The sequence below is a fragment of the Manacus vitellinus genome, unplaced genomic scaffold, assembly GCF_001715985.3.
Source record: "Manacus vitellinus isolate BGI_N305 unplaced genomic scaffold, ASM171598v3 scaffold_20_pilon, whole genome shotgun sequence".
NCBI classification, from domain to species: Eukaryota; Metazoa; Chordata; class Aves; order Passeriformes; family Pipridae; genus Manacus; species Manacus vitellinus.
The window spans coordinates 4,467,645-4,478,963 of record NW_021939471.1 but is presented as its reverse complement, the minus strand read 5'-3'; the positions used below and the strand labels follow the sequence as shown (position 1 = coordinate 4,478,963).

At 37.9% G+C, this 11,319-nt stretch overlaps 1 protein-coding gene across 1 annotated transcript; it reads left to right on the top strand.

Annotated features, from left to right (window-relative positions):
• The first annotated feature begins 4,463 nt into the window (after nt 1–4,463).
• Nucleotides 4,464–11,027, top strand: MSTN (myostatin). Its single transcript, XM_008928993.4, has 3 exons — nt 4,464–4,837; nt 6,665–7,038; nt 9,128–11,027. Exons 1-3 carry the CDS (start codon nt 4,465–4,467, stop codon nt 9,506–9,508), a joined length of 1,128 nt encoding a protein of 375 aa, XP_008927241.1. The 5' UTR covers nt 4,464; the 3' UTR covers nt 9,509–11,027.
• Nucleotides 11,028–11,319: the final 292 nt, after the last annotated feature.

Here is an 11,319-nt window from a genome sequence, read left to right as displayed (position 1 = left end):
ATTCAAGTGGCTAAGAGCAAGGATCTGGTGAGTTAAGAAGGCTGGGATCATAGTTAAGCACTTAAAACACTAACTCAATTATATTTAATATCTGCTTTTTTGAATTTAAATTTAAATTTAACCAAAAATAACTTCACAAACATTATTCACAGCTTATAGAAGCTAAGAGAGAGATGAGTCCAAAAAGAATTAAAATGGAGTTTTCTATCCATTTTAATATGCTATTCTAGAAATTAATCTTTGTGTTGACAAAAGGTGACTCAAATAGTATCTTCCTCACCAGCTCAGGAGGAATGTTCTTTCTTCCTTATAAGCAAACCAGGGAGAGAAGCCAACTGGTTCAGAGGTAGGACTTGACATCAAAGGAGAACAGCAATCACAGACTTACAGTGCATTTCAGAATGCCTATCTTTTTTCTTGAAGTTCTACCTTCTGAGGTGAATAAATTATGCAAACTATTTCATTTAACTTAAACAACAGAATAAAGAAAAGCAAATTTCTGGTCCTGCAGACTATAAGAAAGTGTTTGAAAATCTAGCCTAGAGCAGGATGAAGTTGTCTGATTTTGGGCAGGGTTATAGCCCACGTCCCTTTCCTTCCCTGCCAGGAAAGCAGCTCCTTCATACTCCTGCAGCTCTCCCTTTTCTCAGAAATGTCCTGGTTCCCTTCCATTTCCACTTGGTCCACCCCCAAAACAAGCTCAACTCCCAGCCTGCTCCCTCTCTGTGTTTTCTGGGTCGCTGGCCCGGCACAGGATGACAGGCTGTGGACTGTCCAGAGCTCTCAGTGTGCTGAGTGATGCCAGAGGAGCACAAGCTGATTGGTTGATGAGAGGCTGCCAAAAAGGATGGGTAATGGTTGGGCTCTGTTTGCCTTCTCCTCAGGGAGGGCATTAGTAATCTCCTTTTCCTCTGCACAGTCACTGTTTTTCCATAAAACTCACAGTAACAGTGCCTTTTGAAACCTCTATATCAGTCAAATTTGTAGGGGGTGGGTTTGGGTTTTTTCTTTCTTTTCTTTTTTTTTTTCTTTAAGGTTTTCCCATGAGTACAAAAGCTCCTGGTGCAGGCTGGGGGGGGAAAGGAGAAGTTGCCAGGTAGACAGACGTGTGCCTTTTTCCTTTAGAAAAGAACATTCTTTCATTACTTGATCTTGGGGGCCTGAGCCATGATCTTTGCATAGTCAGAATTGGGAATACTATTCACTATTGGCAGGCACAACGGGGAGAATGACACAAATCCCAAAGACAATATTAAAATGCCATAAAGTTCAGTAAAATGTGCATTTCATTTTTAACTCTTCTTTAGTTTTGCTAATGTGTTGGAGTTTCCTGTTGTTGCTGTTTTTATTATTTTTTTGCCAAATAAATTTTAGAACAACTTTTACCTGGTCACTTTATCACTTATTTTTCTCACCTCTGTCATCTACCTCTGCAGTCATCACTTTCCAAAAACACTACAATGAAAGTCAGACACAAAACCAAATTACACATTATATTTTTATGATCAAAGAAATCTGATCCTTCAATAGCTCCTGCTCAACTGCAATTGTTTGTGCTCTTTTCCACACACTTGAAATTTCATAGAAAAACAAAAAGCCAACAACAACAAAAGATGAAAAGTATTCTACTAACGGCCTGGAGTTATTCAGGATAGATGGATATGAAGTGAATTTTATGAGGGAAAAGTAAAAATACTGCTCTTTACATAGACTTTTTGAAGAGGAAAAGTAATGCAGCTGCTTGGTGGTTGAGAGCAAGCTCAGCTCTTGCTTGGAGCTCACTGGGGTTCCAGGCTTACAGGAGAGGGCTTTGGTCCCACAGTCACAAACAAATGCTGCAGGGAGCTAAGGGGTCCTTGTAGCAGATTAATGGAATCATTGCAGGGAGAAAGAACAGTGAAGCTCTGCCTGCTCACAGTGAGCCAGTCAGAGTGGGAAGACCCTGAAGAAGAAGGAGCAGGCGAGGTACCAGTGCGGCTGCAGAGCACGTGCCAAGAGGAGTCACGGTGCTGGAGGCATTGCTTTGCTGAGCACATCTCTTGCCCCTCTCCCTCACAGATGGCTTATAGCCATTGTCTGCCAGAACACTTCATTACTTTCCTATTAATGACTGCATCATAATTTCCACCTGTTTTTGATGGATCATTGTTTTAAACTGTTTCTAGTGTGAAACCTGGTACCTGTCAGGGTTTCTGCTTGATGGGAGATTGCTTTTTATAGCCACATGGTTAAGTCATTCTAGTTTAAAACAAAAGAATAAAAATACTTTTAGTATGACATTCACTGTCATGATAGTAAACAAACAAACCCCAATTTCAATCCCCCCAAAATTCCCCAACAGGTCAGTGTTTTTCAAAAAGATTCTTACTGTGAATTATCCTGTGCACCTCTCATAAAAATACATTTCTAGCACTTGACATGCACTAAGAGTCTGCTTAAAATATGTTACAGGCATGACAGGCAGTGTCCAGTGCAAAGTCAGATCTATCCTGTCTTCTAGTTCCAGTGAACCACAAGCCCATTTATGTTACCTCGTGTTGCGAGTAGCTGCATCGGTATCCTGTGTAAAAAGCAAATCCTCAGGAGCTAAGGCAGCACACTGCTGGCTTTAAAGGTGGATTTTGGTTAAAATCAGAATATCAGGATGATGAATATGACCCTGAAGCCATATGCTTGGAATGTATGAGTGACACATCTATTACTTGCATCAAATTTACACCAGGGCAGGACAATCAATTTCAATGGAATAGTTGTGATTTATGTCACTGGTCATTAGGCTGAACATTAGGCTCAGTTCTGTGCTATACAATGAATTTGCATGCCCTGGAGACGTGATACAAAAAGAATATGAATGACCAGGCAGAAAAAAAAAAAAATCTTTGAGAGTTCTGTCCCACACCTTTCCCTATACCAACATTTTTCCTGTATGAACACATGCAAAACACCTTGTTTGACACATTTTTAGGTGTGCTGAGAATGGAAAAAGAAGAGAAACTCAGTGAGAAACTGACAATTCAGTCCTAGCTTAGATAAGCAAACTGTGGCCTATTGCATGAAATTCCAGGATTTCCCTTTGCTCTAATACACAGATTCCAAATATACAAATACATATAATACACACCACTTCTAGGGTTTCTGTTTCCTGTGACATACAGCCTATGCTGACCAGTAAATCCCCCCTACCTCCCCACTACGTGTGAATTCCATAATTCTTGCTAACAGCACATCAAATGTGAACTGCATTGTTTGAAGATTTTGTAAGCCAGAACCTATATGTATAAAAATCACATCTGGATGTATCTCTGTTATGCAGAAAGCATATTAAAACTGTATTTCTTAACATATAAGCAGGACTTAGAGAATTCTAAGTATTTGAGTAGTAGAAAGCAAAAGAAAGCACAGAAAGGTATCACTTAAGTTGGCATAATACAGAAATATTTTGAAGAGAAAGAAAAGCTTACCTGGAAAAAGAAGATAAATACACAGTAGAGATTTAAATGTGTTATGTCTTTAAATGCTTTCACTAATAATGAAAAAAGTGAAATGGACTATTCCTGTATAATATTAGAATGAGTAGCTAAAGATATTCCTCAAAAATACCCTTGCTACTAAAGATCTCTTGATACCTAATTTACTGCCCAGGATTCTGGTGACAGTATGAAGACAAGACACACTTATTTTTCATAACTGACTGTGAATTCAGTAGAGGATTTGTTCTGTGGGTTTTGATATATGCTAAAGGGACAAACAAATAAGATTGGCATTTGCACAGTGTCATATATGCACAAAATCTGCAATACTGCTTTAACTAGTACCTAGGAAAAACCACTAAGGTTTTCTGAAATAGAAACTGTTGAATATGTATTAGTTGTTGAATAACATAAATCAGTACTCTTTGCAATGCATTTCAAAAGCATTATTTTCCTGCCTGCTAACAGTAACCACTTGGGATTTTCTTTTAAATAGAACAAACTTTCAAGTCAAAAAGACTGGTGGAAGCCTAAAGCAGCTTTAGAGCAAGGTCTATTTTAATTCATAGTACAAGTACATGGTTGGTATAATATTTAAGAATGACAGTGCTGTCTTTCAGTCCTGCTGCCCAAAATACTTGGAAATATATCCTTTCAGAATACAGAGAACATATCCTCTACGAAGTATCCAGATAAATCAGTCCACCCTTGGCTGTAACTAAATGCTGTCTAGTGACTTGTGATCGACAGGGCTTTACCCTCTGACAGCCAGATTCATTGTTGGGACAGCAACCAATCGTCGGGTTTGACGACACGAGCCTAATCAAAGTTGGAGTATAAAAAGCCCCCTTGGAATATATAAGGTACACCAGTGTGGCAAGCTGTCTCTCAGATTGCATTTGCTTTCACGGATCTGTTTAGTACTGGAAGGGAAAGGGGGAGGGGGGAAAAAAAAAAAAAAAGAAGGGAAAAGTGCTGCACTGAATGTGAGATCATGCAAAAGCTAGTGCTCTATGCTTATATTTACCTGCTCATGCTGATTTCAGTTGATCCGGTGGCTCTTGATGACAGTAGTCAGCCCACAGAGAACGCCGAAAAAGACGGACTGTGCAATGCTTGTACGTGGAGACAGAATACAAAATCTTCCAGAATAGAAGCCATAAAAATTCAAATCCTCAGCAAACTGCGCCTGGAACAAGCTCCTAACATTAGCAGGGATGTTATTAAGCAACTTTTACCCAAGGCTCCTCCACTACAGGAACTGATTGATCAGTATGACGTCCAGAGAGATGACAGTAGTGATGGCTCTTTGGAAGATGATGACTATCATGCCACCACCGAAACGATTATCACAATGCCTACGGAGTGTAAGTAACCCTGCTGTTTTCGCCTCCTACTGCTCCTCCGAGAGAGTTGTCTCCCTGCTGTAGAGCCACACAACTCCTCCTCGGGCTCTCCCAACAGGCTGCTGGCTGAAGTCTGCTGGAGGGAGGGAGGAGAGAGTTATTTCTAAAGAATTTGAGCCAGGTTCAGATGACTGTGTTACGAGCTTTTGTTTTACTGTTCCTTTTTGGTTCCTTATAATGTGTGTGCCCTGTAGCACTTTGGATTTGCCCAATGCCTTAGAAAGCAAAGGGAGATCTGCAGTTTAGTTGACTTCGTTATCTGCAGCACCCGGGGCATTTCCTATCATAAATACAAAGCACAAGTGCAGCAAATGAGAGAGCTATATTTTTTGTGAGGGAGGTTTCACTGGCCAGTAATTTTAGAAGCAGTAGAAAACAGCAGAAATGTAGCTTAGAGCACTAGACCTACCTAACTGCAACATGTTATAGCATTTGCAAGCTGAGAGTTAAATTCTTGCTTCTCTGCTGACCCCATAAACTAGCACCACCCACCTCAGAGTTAAAACTATATATTTAAAGCAAATATGTGTGTAACAGCCTTAAATGTAAAAATGTCCACGCTCTAGCAATCAGCTCACGTAGTCGTGCCAAGGAAGAATGAAGGCATTTACTGAATGAGCAGATTCTGAGTTATCTTCTGAGTGCTAAACATCTGCTATGGCTCCTATCAAGTATCTTTTGCACAGCTAATACTATAGTATCTTATGTTCTTCATCAGCTAAAGTATTTGGCTATGGCAGCTGTTTTTTTAAATAACACTTATGAATATGATGACAAAAAGGAAAAAATGACAGGACATATAAGGCATGTTAGCAGTCACAGATATCATTACATTATGCACACTGGAATAATATCAGCTGCTCTCACCAGCTGAAAATATACTCATCAATGAAAAAGTAACTTTCAGTGAAACTTTTCAAGTTATTAATTAATAAGATGAGCACTTAATAGCATTATACTACTGCAGCCTTATCACAAAGCTGAGGTCTGCCAGCAATTTTATTCCAGCCCATTATGTCCAAGCCTTTATAACTATTTTTAGTCAAACTGCTACATAATTACAGTGACTGAAGAAAAGCCATTGTATTTCATTGCTCTGAGTTCATTTCCTACTTCTTATAAAAAGCCCTTGAGCTATTTTAAATGCACTAAAGAGACAGGTATCTTAAGTGATGAGATTTATGAATGTCAAAGCCCTGCACCATTTAGGATTAGTGCTACCCATTTTATCCTGGCATGGAAAGATATTGCCATGACTAGGTATGACAGCTGCATCACAGGCTACAGGAAGGAGGAACGAAGCACTGCACATGACTTTCCTATAACATTCTTCAAATGAAAACAAAATGATCCTTATGTTAATCCTCTCCATTATTTTTTTTCCCATTGAGAAATGAAATTTAAGTGTCTGTGCAGTTTGCCCAATGCTGTATGCTGTGCAGCACACTGAGGCTATGTGGTAAATCAGAAATAGCTGGATCACCACACACGTGTTGAGTCAGCTTATGCAAAGTTGCTCTTCTGCATGCTTTATGAAGGTCCTCAAGATGTGACTAGCAGAAGTGAGTAGGTGGGAGGTGATAGCATAATAATTTTGTTGACATTCATTAAAGTTGCTGTAGAGTGTAAACCATAGAAAATGAATTAAGTTAAATCCACTTTGTTACTGGTACTCTTTACAACATATTGTAATATTTCCTCTACAGTTTGGAAGAAATTAGTCAGGTTTATTTATGCATTTTTTTCTTGTTCCCTGTTCAGTAATCTGTTCTTTCCATTCATTTATAGCTGATTTTCTTGTACAAATGGAGGGAAAACCAAAATGTTGCTTCTTTAAGTTTAGCTCTAAAATACAATATAACAAAGTAGTAAAGGCACAATTGTGGATATACTTGAGGCAAGTCCAAAAACCTACAACGGTGTTTGTGCAGATCCTGAGACTTATTAAACCCATGAAAGATGGTACAAGATATACTGGAATTCGATCTCTGAAACTCGACATGAATCCAGGCACCGGTATTTGGCAGAGTATTGATGTGAAGACAGTGTTGCAAAATTGGCTCAAACAGCCTGAATCCAATTTAGGCATTGAAATAAAAGCTTTTGATGAGAATGGACGAAATCTTGCTGTAACTTTCCCAGGACCGGGTGAAGATGGATTGGTAAGTTTGTTTAGAAAAATCTCATTTTATTGAAAAGCATTTAAGCAATGTTTTAAGGATAAAATGGATGCATTGATAATGGAATGGAAGATAAAAGTTCTGTATATCCAATTCTTTCATTCTTTGCTCTCTGATCATGCCAAAATCAATAGTGTTCCTCTGCCTCTGTTTCCTTATTTTAAAAAAATTGAGAGAAATTGCAGTATTTCAGAGGGATGTTGAGAGGCATTAACTAGAAAAGGTTTTGGTAATGACGGGTGGATGGTACTAACAAACAACATTGTTTTCAAATTTGAGAGCAAGTACTGCTTAATAAGCAGTTACTTTATATAAAGCTAAAAGAACAGTCATTGTATTCTTTCACTGATAAGAAAGATGCCTCCAATACCACTAAGAAAGCAAGGCAGTTTCTCCCTACTCTCTATGCTTGTATTTTATATTAATAACAGCAAGAATTATATGTTTTTGAAGGTGAGAATAGATCTTCTTCATAATGTTAAGTTCTGTACCTTTCAGTATGTGATAGATCGCATCATTCCACCTATTAGAAATGTTTGAATGGATAAATTCTGCTTGATACAATAAACAGTGATGAGAAAGCCTAAAAGAACTAAGTGGGTTTCTTTTTCTAAGTACAGATGAACAAACTAAACCTGAAGTGTGCCGGTTAAACTACAGCATTTTCCTTGCTATTTGTTCCTGCAAATCACTAATCATCTACAACCTATAAAAATTCCTAAACTTACCACAACCAAGTAATTTCTCCTTTTGAATAAAACATAAAGAATATTATTTTACTTTTACTTCTGTGCAATGGATGAATCTGTTGATCACAGAAATAGAAAACTATTTAGGTTGGAAAAGACCTTTAAGACCATTGCATCCGTATTTATGTAGCTGTGTAATGTTTAACTTCACAGCAGTATAATGCAATTAAAAAGAACTTAAAAGAAAAATTCTGTGATATCTTAATCGTACATCCAGTATAGATGTGGATCTCCTACACTAGAGAGAGACCAGGTGGATATCATGATGAGGAATGTCCTCACCACGTCCATCCATTCAAATGATGATACCTGTGGGTAACCCATGGCTACCATCATCTATAAAACAGCATTTCAGTGGCAGAGCAGGGTTAAAAGCACAGCTGATAACAGGAGAGGAAATTTTTCTTCTCCTTCCTCCAGGTCCTGCTACAGGGATGTTCCTCTCACCAACCACCTCCCCGTATCATTTACCTTTGGGAGGAGTGTCTCCAGCCGTTTCACAGTTTGCAGCTGTAAGGGCAGGTATTTTGGAAGAGAGAAACCTGTGTAACAAAGTTAGCTGGGCCATTAAGTACCACTAAGGAATGGTCTTCGTGGGATGGCCTGGTTGGTGCCAAACCAACACATGGGGCTGGAATCAGTGTGTGGAAGGGAGGAACTTTGGGAAAATTTTCAAACTTGTGATTGTGAAGGTTGTAATTTCCATATAGTCTCAGTTGGTGCCTGTGGAAACACACCTCCAGTAGGAAGCATGTGGCATAGAGATCTGCCAAAAGCACATTCCTGACCACAGGACTCTTCCAGGAGTCAAAATATTAGCTGCCCCTCCAAATTCATTCAGTCATTCAAGCATGCCAGTAATTAAGGAGTAAACTTTGTCCTCTGTGATCTCAACAAGAAACCTTCCTTGATATCCAGAAACCCTGAATTCAATATGATTTTAATGGAGAGAATTTCAGAAGGACTCACTAAAACTCTTAATATGAAATTTAAAACAAACAAACAAAACCAGCATTAAATGTAAAAAATCCAGCATCCTCCAAATTTCTGAAATGTTCCTACAGCAGGTAACAGAAGTGATTTGGTACTGAGATAATAGTGATTTCAGGAACAAATATGTCTTAAAGTTCTTTATAAAGAAACAGCAGGAAAATGCAGAGATAAGTGTAACACATTTGCAGGAGGTCCAAGTTTTGTTTGCAGACTTGATTTCAGAATATTAATTTGATACGCCTGCACCTGAAATCCTATTTATTTGTGTGTTTTTACTGAACTTATGTTTACCTTGGTAATGATTCCAATTCCTTCTCCTCTCCTCGCAGAACCCATTTTTAGAGGTCAGAGTTACAGACACACCGAAACGGTCCCGCCGAGATTTCGGTCTCGACTGTGACGAGCACTCCACGGAATCCCGATGTTGTCGCTACCCGCTGACCGTGGATTTCGAAGCTTTCGGGTGGGATTGGATTATTGCCCCTAAGAGATACAAAGCGAATTACTGCTCTGGAGAATGCGAATTTGTGTTTTTACAAAAATACCCCCACACCCACCTGGTACACCAAGCGAACCCCAGAGGTTCGGCAGGCCCTTGCTGCACGCCCACCAAGATGTCCCCCATAAACATGCTGTACTTCAACGGGAAAGAACAAATCATATACGGCAAGATCCCGGCCATGGTTGTAGATCGCTGCGGGTGCTCATGAGATCCTCGTCAGACCCTCAGAAATCGTGGAAGCTACCCCCAAAAAAAAAAAAAAAAAAAAAAAAAAAGAAAGAAAGAAAGAAAAAAAAAAGGAAAAAAAGTTATACCCCCCCCTCAGCAGTCTTTCAAACTGTGAAGTTACATACACCAGGCATTGCCGACCTCCTGCGTGCTGTATGATAGGCTATCGTACAGATTTAGTGCAGCACCAGCTACAGAACGTGAACTGAAGGACTATAGAGTTACCTGATGGCTGGTTTTGAGCCAGCAAAAGAGAAAAGCTACAATCAAAATCACCGGATTTAATGCAGGAAGTTCTTACATTATGAGGGAATCAATATTCAGTTATTCGGATGCAAATTTATATGCAGGTTTCAGTACACGTTGGTAATCAAAAGCAAGCTCCTTCTCATCTGAGGACGGAAGGAGTGGGCTTTTAAGTTCATTTCTTCACAGCTTCACTTAATATCGTATTTACAGGAAAATATATACTGGTAACCTATACACCACTACACAATACCACCAGAATCATCCTTAAACACTTGAATATATAGTGCAGACTTGTGAAATGTATCAGATGAAATTCCACATAAAGGGACAAATCCTGAAATTAGGGATGGCATAGTGTATTTAGTGTGTTTCCATTCCTTTTTCTCATTAGTATGTTAGTAATCAATGGCAATGGTGCTACATAAGCAGGCTGAGTAAATAGAAAGATAGTTATACAACTGAAAGGATTTAGGCTTAATAATGAATTTGCCCTATCCTCAGGTACACTACTCAACATTCGCAAGAAATAGATATTTTTTAAATGAAAAGGAATAGTTTTCTAGATGTAGTAAAACAGAAGGCAGCAGAGAAGTCCAACATTCAAATTGCAGTCCCACATTTTAACCTGCCTTTGCAACATTACCATTTGCACTATGGTAAACCAATGCAAATATTTGGTTGCTACAGATATTGTTTAAAAAAACCACTTTGATATAACTGACTTGTGTAATATGTATGCATCAATATTTTGTAAATAAATTTTTATTTTTTAATCACTGTTGGTATATGTTCATCACAAGAAAAGAATGACTTTAACCTGTACTTTAGTTTAATAAAAACCCCAATATTCTTTTCATAATATAATTTTCTGGATTTTAACACAAATAATATGTAGGAACAATGCAGCAAAGTAAACCATATGCTGAGAATTACTACATTTTATAAATTTTTTTACTTTGGTATGAGCCATCTGTGATAAATGATGGGTGTTGACACGTTTATAAGGTTCTTTGGGTTACTGTTTTTATGGTCATTTTGATCCACAACTGAATTTCCATACTTTGAATGTTATGTTCATAAATAATGATGATACCACAAAAGATTGCTATTAAATGCATTTTATTATATTTAAAAGTTTGCAGCAAAGTATTTTCTGTATTTGACTAAAAATAGTATATGGACTTCCACAGAAATTCTGTATATTTTCCTTATAGTAAAAAATAGTTAATTGAAATTAAAAAAAAAAAAATCTATTTCCTATAAATTCCATTTCATTTTACATATGAAATAGAACTGATAAACCAGGTGTTTGTTAAGAAAACACAACCACTGTTAAAACATCTTCATGTTAGTGTGATGCACGTTTTTGTTATATTCCAAAATTCAGTTTTGAATTTTCCTTTGTGTAAAACCACCCTAAAGTTGCAAAAATGCTTGATTTTCTTTCCCTTCCTCTTTTACATATTTTCTGCCTAGGTCGTAAATATTTTGTATTGATTTTTTTTACTTTTTTTTAATTTGTATGTAAGGACATTAAAACAA